A 23,129-nucleotide genomic window follows, 5' to 3' on the forward strand; every position below is an offset into this window, starting at 1 on the left:
TGTCAGAATAGCTTTTGAGTCTTAATAGAGGAGCAAAGTGCTTTTGTTATAAAATAAGATTCAACATTGAATTTAATATTTTCTCTTAATAGGCTTTGTTTGAATACATCTTTCATCATGAAAACGATGTTAAGAATGTAAGTTTTTGATTTCTACCATTTTCTTATACCATAGTTCTTCATCTTTTACTTAGATTTTAAAATTTATAAAATATTACATTTCTCAGTGGATGGAAGTTGTTAAGCATTCAACAGGTACAAATATTTAAAAAACCTACTGACAACTTTAGATGAGAAATGTAGCACAAATATGCAAGTGTTAGTATTTTTAAATTCCCGGCATATAACATTAGCATTTAAATAGTATGAATGCAAAAATCCCTACAACCACAGAAATGGGCAAACCGTATTGAGTTAAGAATATTCCATAGATTTTGTGTCAGTGTGATGGTTATTTGGAGCACATTTTCTTTTTAAGTAATAAAGAATGGATTCTTTAACGTATATGAGAACAAAAAGTGAGAGACGGGGATTTTTTTTAGTTAACGAGCAGTCAGGCAATGAGAAGAAAATATTAGTTAATATTTATAGCTGTCTTGCCTAAATTCATTTCTTAATATTGTCACAGCAAGTTTATAGTTGTTAGCTATAACTCATCGGATCATCTAGTCTTTTAATTAAAACTCATTTTGAATTTGAACATGGTAATATTTAAAATTTAGAAGTAGAAAATAAGGTGTAACTTTATGAGCTCTGTCAAATTAAATGTAACTGATTTTGCATAGTGTTCCAAAATGGTACTTTTTGTTTAATTTTTCTCATTAATTAGAAAAAATTTTACATGTATATGTATGTGTATATACACACAAGCACATTAGTGAGTATCTGAATGAACACTATGGAGAGTACAAATATTAAGCATAGGGTATATTCTCTGTCTTTATGAAGCTTATAGGTAAGCTGTGGAATCAGAGCTGGCCTACATGAAATGTTTAGGAAACATTAATGGATAAACTGTATGGTAGTGAATGTATAGGGAGGGAGACATCAGAGGCCGTTGCTGTAGCTGGAGTCGTCAGCCGTGAGCTGGTATGTTAACCGAGTGGAAGAGAGGGCAGAGTTATTCTCTGAAATGGGAGATGAGCACATTCTAAGTGAGAAAAATAACTCGAGTAAAGATGCAGTAGAAATTCTCTCCATGTAGCATTTACGTACAGCTCTTTTGAGATCCACACCAGCCCGCTCTGCTGAGGAGTGCAGATAGGATTATCCCAAGTGTTTTTTAAACCAGACGTGACTTTGTAGGGGTAGAGTGCTCAGCGTTCAGCACTCGCTCTGAAACGTATGGTCTGAAAGTGTTGTCTAAGGCACCAGCATATAGTTGTCTATGGTAAGACTTGAGTTCAGGTCTTCCTGACTCTTAAGATCAGCATTTTACCGATGAGAAAGATGACATTTGGTCACTTGCCATGGTCATGGCCAGCAGAGGGCAAAGTTTGGATTTGAACTTATATTCAGACTCTAAATCCAGCACGTTTTTATTCTACCGTAACTAGCTCATTGTTTTCAGTGGACAAAGAAGAGATAGATCTAAGCTACTAGAGATTTTGTACTGGGGAATACAGTGATGGGAAATAAGTTTGGATAAACAGAGTAGGTTCATGTTATGGAAGACCTTGAAAGTCAGGAAGATGCATCTAGACTTAATATAATGGGCTGATAGAAAGCTATTGTAGCTTTTGGATCTGAAGAGTTACAGAATGTTTTAGAAAGACTCATCTGGCACCCAGGTCTATCCCTGGGGCTTGTGAGAACTGGGGCAAATTGTATACACTGCGTCTGCCTTCCCCATCTTCCAACAGACAGTTTTGTACCAGTAAAATCCAGTTAAAACAAACATCAGGGACAGCTTTGATCCATAGTAGTGAGAGTGTAAACGTTAAGAACAACCATACATAGAAGTGTTGTAGGGGAAACGAAATAGACAGAGAAGAGATGCCTTAAAAAGACCACTTGCAGCAACAGATCTGTATGTGGTAGGGGGTATAGGAAGGACCTTGTTGCTAGGCAGCCAGCATCAGTGCCATTTTCATTTTCTTAGTGGCAGTCTGTGTATACATTGTTTTAAAAAACAGAAAGAGTCAAATGTTTTTTAAACAACACAAATAAACAGTTTCATCTTCATACTTCCTCTTACCTACTGTCAATCTGCACAGTTTTTATTTAAATTTTTAACTAGACTGATGATTTCATTGACATGTGAAACTCTGAGGAAATCAACACCCACATGGCATCTTATACTCTTAGAGAGCTGCCTTGAGCACTGAGGTTTCACAGTGAGGATGTATGTGTTAGAGAGACTTGAATCTCCTTGATAACTGCAGTGGCATCATGCCTGGCAGAGCTCTGGGTGATCGTCCCATTTTACTGGACTGTAAGGACAGCTCCTCCGGCAGATGTGTGCCATTTGCAATGGAAGGTGAAGAGAATGGAGGCAGGCAAAACCATTAGGAAGGATTTGCAGTAACCAGAATGAGGTAAGAGGGGCAAAGAACAAAATTGTCGCAGTAAAAGATAAAGAGAAGACCACTCCCCCTGCAAGAGACATTTGGAAAGAAAAAAAGAAATAACAACTTGGTAACAAGAAATTCAGGACAGGGAAAAATAAAGATGGATCCCTTCTTTGCAGCCTGGGAGATGTTTCCACTGATAGATTGTATGGTGTTGGGAGAGCAGTATTAGACATGGAATCAGGAGAGACTTGGGTCTGAATCCTACTGATGATGAATAATTGTGTGACTATGAGTAAATCACTTAGCTTCTTTTTTCCCTCTTGCAATCCCACTTTATTTCAATAATTTAATAGAAAATTAAAATAAATGATAAGAAACAAGTAGGTGGGGAGACCAGGCTAGGAAGGCTACAAGCCACTTCAGTACCAATGTAAGAAGGGATGAGGGGCAGGGACAGGATTGTAGGTGAATTGGCTGTAAAACGTACAGGGGTAAAGGAGTAGGCTTGGAATGGAGCAGATGGTTAAGGTGATGAGAAAAACTTTCACACATAACTCATAAAGGGAAGTGAAAACATGGGCAGAACCAGAAATCTGAAACATGCAGCTATGATACATGCAAAGATAGGGAATGTAAGAATTGGAGGTAGGGTGAAGGTAGAGTCAGTGGGAGAACATCATATTCAAGCAGTTTGGAAGGGGTGAAAAAGTGAAAACGACATTTTGGAAAGCACTGTAGTATGTGCCTTGGAATGTACCATGTTGTTGATGGGCTTGGAATACTAAGGAAGATAAAAGGGGCTGAATGTACCGTCCCATAAATCTGAAATCCTGAATGGAGAGAGGAAACCCACAACTGGACCAGTCTTTTGTAAGATGAGGATAATAATGCTTTTAGTAGCCCCCGTGAAATAATACCTTCATGATACCTCTCTGAAGACCTCATAAGACTGTGAAGAGCAAATGAAATAATGCTGGCAAAATCGCTGTCAAAGCTTAAAGCACCGTATAAATGTCAGGTCTTAATATGAGAGGTGGCATGACACAGTATATACAGAGCTGGCCTTGGAGTTAGAAAGTACTGGGTTCAAGTCCTGCCTTTAACATATACTATTTGTATGACCGTGGACAAGTAAGACATTTTACCATTCATTATCCTCAGAAGATTCTCTAAGACTACATACAAATTTCAGAGGAGTTACTGGTCTATATTAGCAGAAGGAGTGAAGTCACGAGTCTGTACTCTGCCCTTTAAATAAAAAGAATATTTTTAATAGTTGGGAAGGTCAACTAGTTTTGAGGGAAGGTACATTTTAAACATACTGAGTTTGAAGTGACATGAGGATAGCCAGATGGAAATGTCCTGCATGCATTTGGAAATATAGGACTGAGCGTAGATTAGAGGTCAGGGCAGGAGAAGTAGATTTGGGAGCTATCCGACAATCATGAAAATATTTTAGTAATGGATAAAATCATTGAGGGAGTGAGCAAAGAAAGAACAGAGGGCTGAGGGCAGAGGTAACCAGGAAACAATGCATTTTTCTGAATAAAGCAAAATTACTTACATATATAACCATTATGTTAATGAAATGCCATTAAGTTGGGCTATCAGAGGCTTTCAGTTCCATCGTATATGTTTGATTACTTATAAAACAAGGAAAGAAAAGCACACATATCTATTTTAAAAATTAGGGTAAATTTGTCAAATTTCAAGGTAGAGTGGTTGAGCACGGTAAGGAAGATTTTTATTTCTTTGAAGATGTAATTAATACCTTAATAATTAATTATTACTATATCTGAGAATATCTCTGGACATCTTGGATAGAATCCACTGTTGTTGAGAAACAGCAGCTGTATTAAGTGAGCATATAGGTATAGCCCTTACTTCCAAAGAGTACACATGCAGAGGACCAAAAGCACTCCTGCTACCTGTGGTATAAATGCATTTTAGACTTTGTGTTCATATATTTTACGTGTGAACTTATAAAGATTGCTTTTCTTCTTTATCAATACTGGGGTTTTTTTATTGCAAGTTTTCCTTGAAGAAATAGAAGCATTTGAACTCAGGTAGTAAGAACATACAGCTGGGATTCTTAGTACTAGCTGAAATCTTGTATCAAGGGCAAGAAAGTGAGAAAATGGGGCAGCTGGGTGGCTCAGTGAGTAGAGCACCAGCCCAGGAATCAGGAGGACCTGAGTTCAAATTTGGCCTCAGACACTTAACACACTTACTAGCTGTGTGACCTTGGGCAAGTCAGTTAACCCCAATTGCCCTGCCTTCCCCCACTCCAAAAAAAGTGAGGAAATATGTGAGTTTCAGGTGGGAATCAGAGAAAATGAAAACCAGTTACATAAAATACCATGGGAAAGAAAAACTGCTGTGTGAATTATTTCATATCCGATGAACTTTTGTATCTCTCTTTTAGCACCCAGCATACAGTACTGCATTTAGGAGGCTCTTAAACGTCCGTTGAATGAGTGGTGTGTCACAATAGAAAGAACATTGGATTTAGATTTGCAAAACCTGGGTTTGAATCCAGTCTCTGCATATCCTAGTTATGTGACTGTGCACAGGCCACAGAACCTCATCACTTAGTCTAGATCCCTAAGGTCCAGTTCTTCTAGTTCTAAAGCCTTTGCTTCTAGGCTCCTCTCTGAATCTCAGTTTTCTCATGTGTAAAATGAAGGTGATAATATTTGGACTCCCTACCCCATAGATTTGTGTAAAGAAAATACTTTTTAAGCATTAAGCTAATATGTAAATGTGAACTGTTATTGTTTTTTAATTGTAAACATTATGTGTATAATAAAACTGAATTCCTTGAATATTCTAGAGATGATTAATAGAATTCTAGTAAGGCCGTAGTGTGAAAGGTCATGGCTCTCTCACCTGTACCCCAGATAAAAATTGCATCAGAACAAATAATGGTACAGAAGTCCAAAGAGAAAATTTAGTGTTTTCATCCATACCAAGCCTCACAAAGAGATGGGCAGAAGCCTTCTCCTGCTTGGATCAGAGATGCTCCACCATCACCTGAATGGAGGGCAGGGAGAGGAGAGGACAAGAAGCTCTGACAGCTTTTCTCTGGACTGAGACAGGAGTAGGCAGCACTCTGACCTAGATAACCCAGGCTAGGAAAGAGGCCTGTAGCACTCTGACCTTAGATGATCTAGAGAGTCCTGACACCTACAGTATTCTCTGTGGGGACAAGAAGGCCAGAGTGCTCATATGGGGAAGTCCAAGGGCTTCAGAAACATGGCAACTCTCTGACCAATCTGACTGAGATACTGCCCGCAAAGGGAAAGGGTGACTACAGCAGCCTAATCTGAGATGCTTCAGAGGGCCCTGAAGACTTTATTCTCTGAGCAGATAATCCAGGGGAACCAGAAACTTGTCAGACATACTAAGGAAGGAGAAGTTAGTGGCAGGAGCTCAGGTAATTGAGGTCAGGACCAAATATGACTTGACCATCTCATCCAAGAGTGTGAGAGGGACAGAACTTGGCCCTGGATCAAAGTTATAAATCAGGAACAGAGACTGGCAATATGAATAAAGAGAAGATGACGCTGAACACTATGAAAAAAAAGTATGAATTAAGAGATACCCAAGAGATACACCCAAGAGAATCGAGTAATAACTTGTGGAGGTAGCCAAAAACAGAGCCTTAGAGAGAAAATGGCTTGACTTGAAGGATTATGAAAATATCTGGCAGAAATAAAGCCGAGTTGCAAATGAAATTATAAGTGAAAGAAAAGCTCTGGAGGAAAGAATTAGAAGTCAAATAAGTAGATAAAATCATTTAAATATAAAAATAGAAGTACATGTAATTTAGAAAAAATTCATAATACACTATTATATGTTTTGGGGATATATTCCAAAAGCAAATTAAGCCCTTTGTGATATCACTAGTTAGATAAAAAAATATTATAAATATATGGACATATCTATAAATATATCTATACAATCATAGTGACATATATGGATATATTTTTGCTAAACTGCACATAATGGCATTATTATGTTTAAATTATTTGAATTATCTAGAATTTAAACTGTAAAAATAAGATCAAATAAGAATAATAAAATGTACCATAGCCATAAATATATTTAAACATCAGACACTAATATGAAGATATCTATGTCTGTAAATCATATATTAATTAAAAATGTATACTTTTTACCTAGTAATATATAAGAAATGAGACATATTTATAATTCTTCTATTTTTGCATTACTTTTAGGTAAAATGTGAATGAATACAGTATATGAATACAAGAGACTTGTGTTAAGATTCATATAATGACAGATATTTTCATAGTTTCAGTCAGTAGGGTTGATTGAAAATAAATAAGATCTTAGTGATCTTATTGATTGAAATTTCTCCTCCTGCTTTTGCTGCCATTTTTATTTTTATTTGGGGACATAGGAAAAAAAACCCCAAGAGCCTAAAAGTTAGGCTATTTCTCTGTATTTCTATCTTTCAAGTTGAAATAAGGGTGTTTCTCAAGCCCAGGAAAGACTCAGCATGGCAGCACCACTTCTTTATAGATGGTCATAGTTTGTCAGCACATTCAGGGGTCTCTCCTTGGGCCAGGAGAAGATTGAGAACAGAAAGGCAAGTAATCAATTTTGCAGCCAAGATCTCCACCATGGCATATTATGGCCAGGAGACTCAGGGAGCAACTCTGGCATGTTAAAAGAAGGCAAATTTAGGAAGTCAGTTATCTCCAGTGTGAGAAATGTTTTTACAACTGTGTAACAACTATCCTAAATCTGAAGCTAAGGAATAGAAATGGTCTATCAGTTATTAGTATTATGGCAAGGTTTGTACATCTAACATTTCAAATGGTTTACCACAAGATAGGAGAGTTAAAGGTTACATCTAATAAAAATTTTAAAAAATTGTGTTGGATCCAAAAAAACCCCATATACCTTAATTGTAAAATATTCGGCTTTGTTAGCACTAATGTTTTCAAATAGCCATGTGGATTTAAAAAAAATGATCATTATTAAATAAAATAAGAAGAGATAGCATAGCAGAGTAGATAGAGAACTGGCCTTGGAATCAGGAAGAACTAGGTTCAAATTTTGCCTGAGACACATACTTTGTGACCCTGGGTAAATCACTGTCTCAGTGCCCCTGGGGACACTCTGAAAACACAGATGGCTAATCTACAATCAGTGGAGAGAGTTTCCACTTTGGGGAGTTCCTCACAGCGATAAAATCATAGGTTTGGATCCTCCCTCACACATTAACTGAGATACTGATGTCAGGAAGGTATTTTTGGGGGGTGGCTAGCCTGTTTGCTATTTGTGAATTTGTGAAGGGCTTTAAATGCCAAACAGTAGAGTTTATAATCAGTGCTTCAGGCTATTGCCTGGGATTCCTGGAGTTTCTTGAAGAGGGTAGACATGGCTTGAGGAAGCTCTTTAGGCTGCTTGAGGCAGTTTTGGGCAGATGGAGCCCTCATGAGGTGGTGCCCCTACAGAAATAGGGAAACTCATAAAAGGGTGGGGAATAATGAACTGTTCTGGAAATATTGAGTTTGAGGTGTCTATAGAACATGCACAAAACCTAGAGGAGCTGATACTTTTTAACAGCTAAAAAACGTCACCTTTGGTTCAGGAAAATTCATATAAACCTTTATCAGGACCAAACATAAGATAGGAATCTATATGTTAGCCTCACTGCACATTTTTATTACATCCACATTCTTAGTTATATTTCCAGTATATAAACCTATTGCCATATTTTCCCACAACTTAAACCACACTGGGAATCTTAATGCCATAAATGTAGGATTCAGTGTGTAAATCAATACTTGTACCTCATCTCGGACTTCCAGTTTACCCAATAGTATTTTTTATAATTGTTAAGTATTATTTTTTGCCTTGCTTATTGAAATAATATCCAGATATTAAGCATATCTGCTTTGATTGTGATCAACTGTTTGTTTCTCATCTGCTGTCAGCCCTATGGTCTGGAAGTAATTCTGTAAAGAAAACTGGTAAGGCCATCTGGAAGTAATGAGAAACTTAATTTTATGTTTGATTTTCATATGAATGTTTTGGTTGATATCAGTTGTAATATTTTATTAATTTTTGTTTCTAAAGACAAAAAACAAAGCAAACTAAAAGAATTGTTTTTAAAGGCTTTGGATTTGGCCGCCCTTTCCACAGAACACTCTCAGTACAAGGACTGGTGGTGGAAAGTACAGATTGGAAAATGTTATTACAGGTAAAACTCTTTATAATTATTTTTTAAGCCTAAATAGGACAGAATTTCCCAGAGTCCCAAATCTGATAAACCTCTTTTGGTACTATAGATGTGGACACAAGGAGATGGGAAATGTACTTTTGGATGGTTTAAGAAAATATTTATTTAACACCCACATGGAGGCAGAAGGATTTAGTGATTTTTATGCCATTAATCACTTTTCTTTGGTGCTTAAAGATTTCTGGCATAAATTTCACTTAATATGTATAGGAGCACAGTGCCCCAGTGCTTAGCACATTGGCTGGCACATTTCAGTCATATCTGATTCTTCGTGACCCCATTTGGGGGTTTCTTGGCAGAGATATTGGCGTGGCTTGCCATTTCCTTCTCCAGTTCAGAGGATGGGTGAGGAAACCAATGAGGAAACAGATGAGGAAACTGAGGCAAATAGGGTTAAGTGACTTGCCCAGGGTCACACCTCTGGTAAGTGTCTGAGGCCAAATTTAAACTCAGGATGATGAGTCTGCCTGACTCCAGGCTGGGCACTGTAGCCTAGCCATACCTAGCTGCCTACCTGGTACATTGTAAGCACTTACCAGTTTACGGATCGATTGAATATTTAAATAAGTTTAGCAAGAATTATTTGTGATTAATTTACAAAAATACTAAATAATATTTTTTAAAATGTGCTTCAATATTGGAGTGTTATAGAGAAGCATTACAGTTTATATAAAAGGTATGATGTGATTAGAGATTATTTGAATTAATGAGACAAAGTTAATATTTCCTGTTATTCACTTGGGAACGTGATGAATTCATTAAACTACATTTATTTCTCCTTAACTTCTAAATCTTTGATGTCAATATAATTCACTGAGGAGAAGGCAGAGGGGAATTCAAAGAATCATAAAACAAGGGTGTCAAGGCCTGAAATTTGAGAGAGAGAATTTGTAGAAACTTAGATCTGCCTTAATAACCCTTTATAAATCCCTAGGGAATGGGAAAAAGCTATGAGTAGGTGAGAAGCATAGCATTGTAGAAAAAATGCTGGATATGAAAACAGAGGGCCTGCGTTTATTAAATCTTGGTTTTTCTACTTTACGTCTGTGACCTTGGGAACAGCCAAAAGGACGAGCTCGTGCCATGAGGGCCAGGTTTAACAAAAGCTGTGTAGGGTTTAAGACTGACCTGAAAATCAGCAGCTTGGTTCCTGATGTCAGTTAGGAAAGTCTCCCCCTGCATCCAGGGTCATCTCCAGTCGTCCTGATGTGTTTCTGACCACTGGACCTAGATGGCTGTGGAGGAGAAAGTGAGGCTGGTGACTTTGCACAGCCCTCCCTCACTTAAAGTCGTGACATCGTCTTCCTGATGTCATGGTCTTCTTCAAGAATGAAGGACCAACAGCAACAACAACCTGTTTATGCACACTGAGGCAGAAAACACATCCTGAGCTTGCTCCTCAGAAAACAAGAAATGCTGACCATCAAAGAAGCACAATTTTTGGTATCCAAAAAGTAGAAAGTGTTTTTTTCACCCAAAGAGTTTCAAGGTTGGCTCCCTTAAAAAACTCTTTTCATTTCAGCAAAGGAGATTTTCAAAGAAATAAATGACTTTGTTTAGTGATGAAGATTAAAAGAAAAAGCACTGATTTGGGTGAATCCCTGTGTAGCCAGTTGGTTACATGGACTACCCTGACCTGGCTGAGAGAAAACTGTTTCTGGGTGACTTTACTAAGCCATTTTTTGGTTCCTGTGGCCAGTGAACATCTACCATCTACCATCCTGGTTTTGTGTAGACATTACCCTAAGAGTATCTCTAGCCTGGGAGGCTTTCTCTAGTAAATTACTATCATTTTATGAAAGTAACATGTATAGAACTTGCTTACTCTTTCTCCCTATTGTCTTGGTAGAATTAAATGCAGTACTTTTTATGTTTGAATAGGATTTGTGACCTTCTTGTGTTTGCTGTTAGGCTAGGAATGTACCGTGAAGCAGAAAAACAGTTTAAGTCAGCCCTGAAGCAGCAGGAGATGGTGGATACGTTCCTCTACTTGGCTAAGGTGAGTAACTAGCCCTAATTCATTCAAATGAAATCTGTCATCTGAGAATAACTGAATTCTGGCTTCTTCAAGGGAGAGATCTGCCAGCTTTTTAAGGAAGGCATCACAAGTTCAGAGCTGACCCTTTTTTTCCTCTTAAGAAGAAAAACATGATGAATATGTATTTAAAGAGACTCAATTCCAAAAATGAATATAATTAACCATTGTACACACAGATTTGAAGGTGTGATGGGGCGGGGGGGGGGGGGGGGGAGGGGATGAGAGAATGTCAACCACCTCTGCTCTGCCCCACCCCCCCTCCCCACGAGGCTCCCTTCTTTGAGGTTAAGTCTAGCGAGGTCATTTCCTGTAACTGCTTCCTATAACCACAGGAGGTGGGGCTTCTGGGGTTTTCAGGATCGAAGCAAAGTTAATGCTGGGCATTCCTGAGGCTTAAAAATATTGGATAAAATAAAGAAGGTCCTCTCTTCTTGCTTAACTTTGAAGAGCTTTTTTTTTTTTAATGTATTGTAGTTGAAAAGGAAATGATGTAAAAGAATGGACGGTTAGTCCTTTAAAATGGCACCATTTAAGAAATAAATGAAATAAAATTTCCATTGTGTAGTATGGACCAGAAAAGCTAGCCATGGCGTAATGGATAGTGAGGTATTGGAGCCAGGAAAATCAGGGTTTAAGTCTCTTCTGACACATACTGATGCGTGAGCCTGGGTAAATCACTTTTCTGTCAGCGTGGGGACCTAGGTTCACAATCCAGGTCTGATACTGTGACTTTGGGCAAATTCTTTTACCTTTCTCTGGGCCTCAGTTTCCTTATGTAAAATAGGATGATCTTTAAAAAAGCTTTCAACTCTAAATTTATGACCTTCTGGAGCCCTCCTTGTAAGATGTGGAAAGACTGTGATGTATAGCAGCAGAAGGAGTACCCATAGCAATGAAATCACTTGTTTGAAAAATGTTTTAAGCATAGAAATTACAAAGTGAAAAACTGTAATTCTAAATTTGTATGCTGCAAACTATATTTTCCATTTTAGAAGTTCTTTTACAAGTATGTATGTAGTAGGTTAATTTATCTATTTTGTGTGTTGTTAATTTAAAGCACAGAAGAATTGAAGAGATTTTGTACTTAGAATTTATTATGTGGAAATATAGGGGTTAAACTGCAGATATGATAACTAAAGGTATCACTGCATTTCTGAGAATTTTTCACTCATATTCTAGAATTCTACTTTTCACTAGCAAAAACATGTAGAAGAATAGATATGTTTTGTGATGTAATAAAATGTATCTTGATTTTTTTAGGTTTATATCTCCTTGGATCAGCCTGTCACAGCTTTAAATCTTTTCAAACAAGGCTTAGATAAATTTCCAGGAGAAGTGGCCCTTCTTTGTGGAATTGCTAGGATATATGAGGTACAGATTCTTGAACAAGTTCTTTTATAATAAAAGGTGCCTACATAAATATTGCCCTCATAGCTCCTAAAGTCTCCTTGCTTTGGGGGAGGCTATGAAGATGAGGGTAAGGTTCGATGGGAGAGGGGAGGAGGAGAACAACACACTTTTACAGTTTCAAGAGGCCTGCAATTTAGATCTGCTCCCTCCTGAGGTGGGGGGAATGCTTTTGTGTGTTTATTTAATCAAGTTAATTTTTACCCCTCTGCTAAAGCTCTCCTCAGTCAATCAGGAGGCATTTATTATTGTGCCTACTACATGCCATATACTGTGGTAGGGATCCAGAGGCAGAAATGAAATGAAATAGGCCCTACTCTCAAGGAGTTTGAATTCTCTCGTATGAGACATATATATATGTACATACATAAATATGTATCAAATACAGGTAAGGTAGTGTAGGAGGGAGGATACTAGCAGTGGGAGGAACCAGTAATGGCTTCAGGTAGAAAGTCATGCTTGAGCTCCATTTTGAAGGAAATAAAGGATTTTGTGAAGCATAGGGGAGAAAGGAGTGAAATATAGGCATGGGGAACAACCCCTGTGACTGGAGATGGAAACACCATGTGAAGAAAAGCTTGCATCTCTGTAGTGTAAAGATGTGGCCCTGGGTTCTCAGAAGCTATCACTACAGAGCACAAGTTTTGACCGTTTTTACCAAAAAGTTTTTACCAAACTGTGGTATTTCTGCTTTTGTCACCAGCTGTCTTCCAGTTACAATGCTGGAGCTATCTTTGACTCTGACCCTCCTTCTCACCCTCCATATCCAGTACCCAGGTCCTCTTAGTTTCATGCTCACATCTCTTTGCTTCCTTTGCATTTTCACTGCCACCAGCCTAACTTGTTGCTTCTCACACAAACTACTGCAAAGCTTCCTCATCAGATTCCTCACATCTGTTCTTGAATTCATACCGTCTAATAGAACAGCCAAATTAATCTTCCTAACATATAGTCTCCCATCTGCTACTTCACATTTTTTTTTGGCTCCAAATTTCTCAGTGGTTTTCTGCAACCTCCTAAATAAAGGCCAACTCTTTAACCTGTCCTTCAAGACCTTCTAAAATTTGACTCCAGCATTCCTTTCCACCATCATCTCATATTGTTCCCTTTTATATACTTCATATTATGACCAAACAGAATTGATCACTCTTCTCCCTGTTTTTGAAAGTCTGCTCACCATTCAAGGCTTAGTACTAGTGCCTTGGAATTCTCCTTGGTTCTTCATCTGAGTTCACAAAACTCATTGTTTATCTCTCTCTGATCTTTACCCTGTTTTAGTTATTTGTATCCATATCTTGTCTCACTTATTCTGTGGTAAGCCCCTGAAGGGTAGGGACTGTGTCTTAATTATTTCTCTCAGCACCTAATGCAGCACCTTTCACCTAGTAGGTACTCAGTTGATGCTAACTGAGTTTATTCTAGGTGTGGAAACAGCTGTTCCATTTTAAGAAGGACTGGAAAAGGAAAGTCCAATTGTTCTTTGAGGCAAAGAAACAGCATTTTCAGTTTGCTCCAACTAGTAGTGTTTTTTTACTAGCAAAAACAGGTTTTCTTAAAAAAAAACCCCAAAACAGGTTTTCTCATGTAGCTGAGTGATGCAATGGAGAGAGTGCCAGACCTGGGGTTGGGAAGACCAGAATTCATAGCCCATCTCAGACACTTAATAGCTGTGTGATCCTGGGCCAGTCACTTAACCTCTATCTTTATTTTCTCGCACGTCATATTGAGTAATAGCCCCTACCTCCCAGGGTCGTATTGAAGATAAAATGAGATAGCCTTTGCGAAGTCTTATGCAAACCTTAAAGTTCCACGTGTTGGGTCGTGTCTGACTCTTCGTGACGCCATGACCCGTAGCAGCCCGTGGCTTCTATCCTCCACTCTCTCTCGAGGTCTGCCCAAGTTCATGTTCGTTGTTTCCATGACTCTAGTTATCTGTCTCATCCTCTGCTGCCCCTTTTCCTTTCGTCTTCACTCTTTCCCGATATCAGGGTCTTTAGAAATGAGTCCTCTCTTCTCATTATGTGGCCGAAGTATTTAAGCTTCAAGTTCAGTATTTGACCTTCCAGTGAATAGCCTCAATTAAGCTCCATATAAATGCTAGATATTATTATTATTATGGTTATTGTTAAATGCTAGCTTTTTTACACCAAAATGATTCTATGGTTGACTATTTTTATTTTTGAATCTGTTGTTGAAGAAATGAATGTAGCTAAAATAAGATGTAGATTAGCAATCTTGTTTTAAATCCTTTGAAAGGGTTGGGTACAGTTCTTTAAAAAATAGTTGGACATAAAATTTTCATAATCAAACAGAAAACAAAGGAATCAAAATTTATTGAGTATCTACTGTGAATCTGATCTATGACTGCTACCTTTTCCATGATCTTGAACTGGAGTCTTTGCCTCAGGACCCGAAAGAGTACTAATTAAGTAACACCTATTTTTTTAAAAAAAATTGACAGAGATGAATATGTCACAGTAATTACACTATAAAAGGAGGCCTTTAATCTGCAGGCTGCATGTTCAGTGCATCCAGGGTATGCAGAACAGTTCCTCTGACTGCCACTTAGTAGCTGTACAAACTGGGGCAAGTCCCTTAAATTCTCCAGACTTGAGTTCCCCATCTGTGTGATGGAGTTAGAATAGATGACCTCCTCTCCTTTCCAAATCTAAATCTGTAATTCTGTGCCAGGGCACATAGTAAGTGCTTAAGAAATATTTATTGAGTGACTGAATAAATGAATGACTGGATAGATAGGATTCCAGGAAGTGAAGAAAAAAGTCAAGCACATCCCATGAAGGAGGAGGTAGCAGAGCATAGGGATGCAATTGGAATGTACCTGGTGCACTCAGGAACAATGGATAAAGTGAGTGGCTGTGATATCTCTCCTAACTTTTAGCCCTGTACCACCAAATGAGGTTTCTAATGTAGTTCTTTCCTCATTATGGAATAACAGACTTAGAGTTAATTGGTAAAGTTTGTTACTTGGATGTTACCACTTATTTTGCCTTTGGGGACTTTATTCTACCTCCCAAAAGCGGTTATTTCTCTGGAGGCATTAGCATTTGTTCACCATAGTCATGTATTCCTTTTTTTAAAATTTATCTTTCCATTGTTTATTGTTTGCCCATTTTAAAGTGAAATCTCAGTATTCCATATCATTTGTTGTTCCTTTCATATGCCAGTTAGTGTTGGGAATGATTTATTTAGTTAATTGCCTTCTATTGTGGTTCCTGTTTTCCTTAAAACAAGTATTCTTTCATTTCTAAAACTGGCATTCTGGGTTTTTTTTTTAATCAAAAGGGGTATAAGTCAGAATTGTTATTCAGCTTCTTTTGTAGCTTGCTTTCCATTTACATAGTATTTTCAATTAATTTAAATGAAATAATAATTTATTAAATGGCTCAAAAATAATCTTTGTAAAATCATTTAGGTGGTTTCATTTTGGTTTTCTTAAGTCAAATGTTTATGAACTTGAGGGGAAAATTAAATCTGCACACAAAAGGTTTCACATAACTAGCTATTTTAATTATATTTAAGTATATTAAAATAAGTTGTTGAAATTAATTTTATGTAATTGCTATGAAAATGCACGGGTAGCCGTAATCTTATAAAAATGAATATTTTAGACACTCAGACTTGTAGAAGTAGTAAAATTAATTTTCTGAAGTTGAAAGCTTTTTTTTTAGGCAGTTTTCAGGCTGAAGTATACCACATGTTAGATGGTGTCTGCTATCAGCAAAAAGTGTGACATTGCAGCTCTGCCCTACTAAATATAAATATACAGATAGATGGAGGAGATCAGAGCTAAATTCAGAAAGCTATAAGTGTGGAGTCAAAAGATTCCTACCGAGCCTTGGGAGAAATTCCCAATATCATGGAAAGGGCGCTGTAGGAGGAGAGAATAGTTAAAAAAAAATTGGAGTTTCTCCTTCTGGGTTTTAAAGTGAACCTTTATAAGTGATCCTTAAAGGGTATGTTGGCTTTAAATAGAAATGTGAAAAGTAACTTGCTTCATAAGGGTGTTCTAAGAATTTACTGTGTCTTCAAATTACTTGTAACATTTTACCTGGACTACTTACGGAGTTATGCTTGGCCCCCTGCTTTCTGGGAGTCATCTGTACATTGATGAGAGCTGAGCTCATGGTTGCTGATGAGATGAATGAGAGAGACTGTAGAAAGAGAGTGTACTCCTACTTATGGAGGGTAAGGTAAAGATGAAGGGGATCCAGCAAAGGACAGTGAGAAGGGGTGGCCAGACGGATGGGAGAGAGCATCGAGAGCAGTCAGAAAAATACCCAGAGGAGACGGGGATGGGCAACGGTGTTTGGAGATAAGATGTTACATCAGTGAAAAGTTTTTCGGAAACAGTAATTTATCTATATCAGTTTCCACTTCTGCCACATACCAGCTTTGACCATTGGCAAGTTGCTCCAGGAAGCTCTCAAAAATTTTAAATTGCAAAACAGTTGGCAGTTCAAAATTAGTAGAGTTTCCTCTTCAGGAGCTTGCTACTCTGATGAAATCACAGAGGCATCCATGTGCATGTGTGAGCATGTGTGTGCGTGTGTGTGTGTGTGTGTGTGTGTGTGTGTGTGTGTGTGTGTGTGTGTATGTGAGAGAGAGAGAAACCAGGCAAAAATAATAGTATTACATTGTTGGTTTTTGTTTTGATGGAGAATAGGCAATGAATAATATCTCATCAGCTGCTGAATACTACAAAGATGTTTTAAAGCAGGATAATACACATGTGGAAGCTATTGCATGCATTGGAAGCAACCATTTTTATTCTGATCAACCCGAAATAGCTCTACGATTTTACAGGTTTGTTTTGTATTAGATTTGACCAAAATATTTTCCTAGTAGGACATGTATCAGTGAAAGTCAATTTTTTTTCCTTCCCTTTTTCTTCCCTCTTGCCCAGTTCCTCTTGAGATCCATGGCATGCAGTTGCCAGATGGTATTAGTTTTTGGTGCTAGAACACAGAAAAGTTAACTGAATGACAGAGACCAAACCTACGATCTGGTCTTCATAATCACCGTGATCTAATGACCTGAACTAGCCAGTCATAGACATTCAGTGGAAAACAAATAACAGAAAAAAAGACAACACAAGTCAAAATTTAGAGGCACATTTTGAATCCGACCCTTATGTCAGATAGATCACAACTTCTAACTTAGGAGACTGGGTTCAGTCTTGGGGTCCTTTTTCTAATAATACCCTTGATAGCTTGTGTCCCCAGCCAGCATCTCTCCTAACAACATACATATCTGGTTTGAGTTTTTCAAAAGGCCCTCTGCTCCCTTACAAGCATTCAGGCTATCAGAGTCATTAAATATAGAAAAAATGTATCTAAGACAGTAAGGAGCAAAGAAAGGACTTGTATAGAAGCCCCTCGAAAAGCAATTAAGAGAGCCCCTTGCAGTGATCTTTGTATCCTGGTCCAGAATCAGATCAAGTCAGTAAGCGTTTATTGAGCACCTATTATGTACCAAGCACCATGGTAAGGGCATTGGGTTTGGAAATTCAGCTGATAGTCCTTGTAAACTCATAGCAAGTTAGTGGGGCCCCTAAATCTCAAGCAGAATCACCAGTCTCGAGGCTGGTGCAGCATCTCACCTGGTGCCACTCCTCTGCCTCTTGGGTCAGTGTTGCTCTAGCAGTCAGGCCCAGCTCCCTCACTCCAGTCTAAGCCTGCTCTCTTCCCCACACTCCCTCAGCTCAGCTCTGGCAGACTGCCAACCTGTCAACTGTCAACCATCCCTATATGAAATCTCTTGTTTATTTTCCTAACCCAGCCACTCTTAAGGCTTGCTGTGCCTGATTGGTGGCATCCCCTGTGTCTGTGTGCCTTAAAATTCCAGCTATCCCACGCAAGGGCAGGGAAGGGAGCTGTCTCAGTGCCAGGTGGGGCACACCTGTTACATGAACATAGTCCCAAAAGAATCCATAAAAGGGCCCTGAAATTTCCTATCATATACCCAAACTGAATTGTAAAAAGTTAGTATTCACTTGCTGTATTTGATTGTGAAGACTATTTCACTTTTTTAATATTTTTATTTTGCTAATGTAAGAAAAAAAACCTTCTAGAGAAAGGAGTGTATATTTTTTTTCCTGATTTGACTTTTAGACACACATTTCCCATGAATAATGAATGTAATTACAAAGAATAAGTTTTTTTGTGTATATATGTGGGTGTATGTGTGTTTTAATTTACTATAATCATGCTTCCTTTACATTCTTTGGAAGGAATAATAATCATATAATATAGTTATTTCTAATTTTTTAAAAGTTTAAAAATTTAATGTTGGCTTAAAAGCAGAAATTGACATTATGACATTATCTTCTAAGATTTGTGTCTCTTCACACAGGCGACTATTACAGATGGGTGTTTATAATTGCCAGCTTTTTAACAATCTGGGCCTCTGTTGCTTCTATGCCCAGCAGTATGATATGACTCTGACCTCATTTGAACGTGCCCTTTCTTTGTCTGAAAATGAAGAGGAGGCAGCTGATGTCTGGTATAACTTGGGACATATAGCTGTGGTACGTATTTCAGATGTGACCATTTTACCATAAAATGCTGAGCTGTACATATTCCCCAGCTGTTATAAAACCCAGGGTATTTGTGTTTCCGACAGGAAGATTAGAGGTTCCTAACAGTCATGACAGTTCAGTTCAGCAAATTCTTATTGAGAACCTACTGTATGCAAAAAAAAAAAAAAATGACTCTGCCAGACACTGAGGGGGATACAAAAATTAATAAAGACTAGGTCCCTCCCTGGCTTTTTAGGAACCTACATCTAGTATAGTCAGTGAGACAGACATGCACACAAAGCAAAATATGACAAATTGTATGAGTTATAAACAGGGTCCTATGGGAGTCTGGAAGAAGGAATGGTCACATCCATTTGGAGTAGGATGGATCTAGGAACATGGGGCTTGGAGTTAGAGGGATCTTAGAAATCATCTAACACCTTTATTCTACACATAAGGATACTGAGCCCGAAAGGCAGACAAGATAGTAAGTAGTAGAATCAGGATTTGAACCCAGGTCCTCTGGCTTTTTAGCCACTACAAATTTAAAAGTGGGACTACTGAAATGTAATTGTTGTTACTTTTTTTTGAAGTCTTTTATGAGAAAGGAAGAAAAAATGATAGTAGGAGAAAAACTCTGTTTTTGCTGAAGAAAAACAAGATATTTTATTTTGTAGGGAATAGGAGATCTGAATTTGGCCTATCAGTGTTTCAGGTTGGCCCTGGTTAACAACAACAACCACGCAGAAGCTTACAACAACCTGGCTGTGCTGGAGATGCGAAAGGGCCGTGTTGAACAGGTTGGTAGATTTACGAAGAAGGCAAATTGCATTACCTTTAAAATGATTTAATGTACTTGGTAAAAAAGGTAAAATATTCAGCTAGCATTGTCTGTTAGTAATGTAAGTTAGTCACAGAAGTTAATACATAGCTTGAAATGGCATAAGAGTCTGATAAGTGCCATGACAACATCCACGAATCACTTGACCTCTAAGGAAAATGTTTATTAGGCTTAATGCTACACTTGCCAGCATTCACTATGGGAACATTTAAATCAAACTCCAGTGTTCATCTGCACTTTGTGTACCAGCGTCTTTTCAACTGTCTGTTGATTTGGTTTATTTTTTTTCTTAAGGTGAAAGTAAAGCTTCATTATTATTTTGTTAAGGAACATATGTTGCTTGAATTTCTTTTATTGTAAAGCATAATTGTCATAATGTCCACTAAATTTTATGAAAAATTAACTTAAATATGACCTTCTATAAAATTATTTTTCTTTTATCTGTATTTTGTAGCGTAACCGTTATAATAATTAGCTCATTTCAAGCCTAGGGGCAACATAATGGTCCCTAAGGTCCACATGGTTTCCCCCATGTGCTTTTAGGAAGTTCATTTTAAATGCAGTTATAAATTCCATCATAATCTCTTTGAGCTCCCATTTAAGTAAATTTCTAATATTTAGGCTGATTGGGCTCTCTGCCTAAATTTCCATTTATGTCTAGCTCTAGTTAACCCCTTGCCTCTTTGTGTTTGAGGCAAAATTGAGGTTACTAGAAATGTTTGGGTGATGAAATAGCCTGGAGGGGAAGTTGAAGAAAGAACAGATCTTTTTTCAAGACTGCTTTCATTCCTTGAGTATATAGGACCTCTGGTGGCATCAGCCTGGGTCTTTTGCTCTGAGATGCCTGTAGAGCTTATGGCCTTCCCTACTTTCTCCTTTCTCTGCTAGGACAGCTCAGTCCTACCTTCTTTTTCTCCTTTAGCTGGTTGCTGCGGGACTGCTGATTCTTGGCTTAGTTCTGCATGACCGGATTCCTTCCTTTCTGCTTCTAGCTCCAAGGAATGCATGTTCACACATGGATGCCATATTCACACTTGGTTCTGATTTATTCAGTCAGGTCTTACCTAACAAAGGTAATTACTTTTAAGTGGAGTGAGATAATCAACCCTGGCAGAAGTATTATGTTGGCCTGGGAACTTTGTTTAAAATAGAAGTTCTGGGAGAAGCCAACCAGTCAGAGGAAGAAATTAAAATGATACCCAACAAACTTTATGCAAGCTGTGTCTTCCCTCCTAACCCCCTAGGTTTCCTTTGCCAAGTTCCTGAGCTGGTACCTTCTTTCTTCTCCCCCTTTCAACTTTCTTTTAGAGGTGGTCTTCCCCCATTAGAATTATATGGTCCCCCAAAGTTAATAAGATTGATTCTTAGCGACAGAACTTTTTTTGACTGAACCTTTGAGTTCATTGGCTTAGGGAACTCCTTGTGAGAAATCTCCTATCATCGCCAGTCAGCAACTCTTTTGCAGTTTGTAGTCCATGAGAATGGCCTGGGACCCTGAGACATGAAGTGATTGTCCAAGGGCATAGGGCGAGTCCTTGTCAGAGGCAAGGCGTGGATACTGGTCCCTCTTTACGCACTATTCCACTCTGCTTCTAATCAGTGGCAAACTGTGAATAAATTGATGTTTTAAAATGAGATCTTATATAGTAGATGCTGAAGCTGCGTCTATAAGAGGCAAGTATTTATTATATTAAAAGGACAAAGGCTTGTTTTGTCCCTTCTCATATATCTTATGTCTCATATCTTGTGTTTTAGTGAAATGGTTCCAGTGACAAGCTGCCCAGAGTAGTAGCAATAACACTGAATTTAGCTTCAGAAGATAAGGATTCAAGTCCCACCTTTTCCACTTAAGTGTGCGTCTTGGGGCAATTAATGTCTCTGAGACACTTTTTCTTCTCCTATAAAGTGGGTAATGGTAATTACTGCTACAGGATCCGGTCCGGGCTGTTATAACAAAGGAGATAAGATATGTAACGTGCTAAATAAATATGAGCTATTGTTATCTGACCAACCCATAGTGACCATTTAAAAAGCTGTCTTCTGCATGCCTTTATGTAATGTTTAATTCCTTCCCCCATGGATACTCAGAAGCAGCATGTCATAGTGGATACAGACCTGGCAGGGTTCCTGTCCCATCTCTGTCACTCCTGGCTGTGTGACCCTTAATAAGGTATTTAATGGCTCAGTGCCCCAGGCAGTTCTCTAAAGCTGTATAAGTGGTTGGCTGTTTCTTCTTAAGAAGTTCTCTGTGTCAGTGAACTCAAAGGTTCGTTCTGTTCCATAGTTACTGTGCTGCTGAATGGAACTGGAGGAAGACATAAAACCAAGCTGACTGGGTGCACCACTATTCATACTATCCTGCTTCCACAGGGCCCTTATTGCTACAAAGCAGTACTTTTAATTCTCACTAACTGACTTCCTATCTCACTCCCCACAAAAGGGATTCTAAACTTTCCCTCATCTGACCTCCCAAACCTTCCCCTCCCTCTCTGTTGAAGACCTCACCCCTGACTTTGCTGAGAAAATCGAGTGACTGGGCGTGAGCTCCTTCCTTCCCCTTTCTCTTCATTGCAGAAGCCCTTGATGTTACCCCCACTCTCACTGTCCTTTATTCCAGTCTCTTGACTACGAAGGGCCCCTTCTCCTTGCCCAGACTATGCTCCTGACCCCATCCTCTCTGCCTTCTTCACCAGGAGTTTGCAGTCTCTGCCTCTAATCTTCAGCCTTTCCCTGAGTGCTTCCTTCACACATGCCTACGTGTCCCTAGTTATTATGCTATGTTTCCCCTTCCTTTCTCAGCCAGATTTCTAGAAAAGGCAATGCATGTCTACTCCCTCTCCTCTCATTCGCTCCTCAGTCCTTCTCGATCTGCCATTTGGCTTGAAACTGCTTTCTTCAAAGTTACCAGTGACCACATCTGATGGTCTTTTCTAAGTCCTTATCCTTCTCAATTTATGTGCTGTATTTAACAGAGCTGACTACCTTTTCTTCCTTTATACTCTCTTCTCTAGATTTTCAGGACACTGCTGTCTCAGCTCTCCTCCTACCTGTCTGATCATTTCTTTTCGGTCTCTTGCTGGCACATCATCTATATCATGCCCCATAACTGTAGGTGTTCCTTAAGGCTCTTTCCTGGGCCTCTGAGTTTAATTGTTGTCTTTATGAAGATGATTCAAATCTCTACATCTAGTCCCAGTCCTTTCCCAAGCTTTAGTCTAGCATTACCAGCTGCCCATTGGACATTTCAAAATGGAAGTCTCCAAAATATGTCAAATTAAATATATTCAAAAATAGAATTCATTCTCTACCTCTCTTCAACCCAAACTTCTCTGTTTCTGTTGAAGTTGCCATCATTTTTCCATTCTCCCAGCTGTGTAACCTCAGTATTAGACTTGACTCTTCATTCTTCCTCCCCCTATACATGCAATCAGTTGCCAAATAGTGATTGATGCTTCTGCTTCCACGACATCTCTCACATCAAATACCTCCCGTTTATCCACACAGTCGTCTGCCACC

The 23,129-nt window shown here is 38.5% G+C and overlaps 1 protein-coding gene across 1 annotated transcript in view; it reads left to right on the forward strand.

Moving 5' to 3' along the window:
- Positions 1-23,129, forward strand: part of TTC8 (tetratricopeptide repeat domain 8) — a 53,837-nt gene that overhangs the window by 26,140 nt on the left and 4,568 nt on the right. The window contains exons 6-12 of the mRNA XM_036735513.1: positions 93-137; positions 8,665-8,750; positions 10,701-10,788; positions 12,088-12,198; positions 16,919-17,058; positions 18,607-18,781; positions 19,450-19,572. Coding sequence (XP_036591408.1) covers positions 93-137; positions 8,665-8,750; positions 10,701-10,788; positions 12,088-12,198; positions 16,919-17,058; positions 18,607-18,781; positions 19,450-19,572 — 768 coding nt within the window. The remainder of the gene's footprint in view (positions 1-92; positions 138-8,664; positions 8,751-10,700; positions 10,789-12,087; positions 12,199-16,918; positions 17,059-18,606; positions 18,782-19,449; positions 19,573-23,129) is intronic.

This window comes from Trichosurus vulpecula, chromosome 8, assembly GCF_011100635.1.
Source record: "Trichosurus vulpecula isolate mTriVul1 chromosome 8, mTriVul1.pri, whole genome shotgun sequence".
NCBI lineage: Eukaryota > Metazoa > Chordata > Mammalia > Diprotodontia > Phalangeridae > Trichosurus > Trichosurus vulpecula.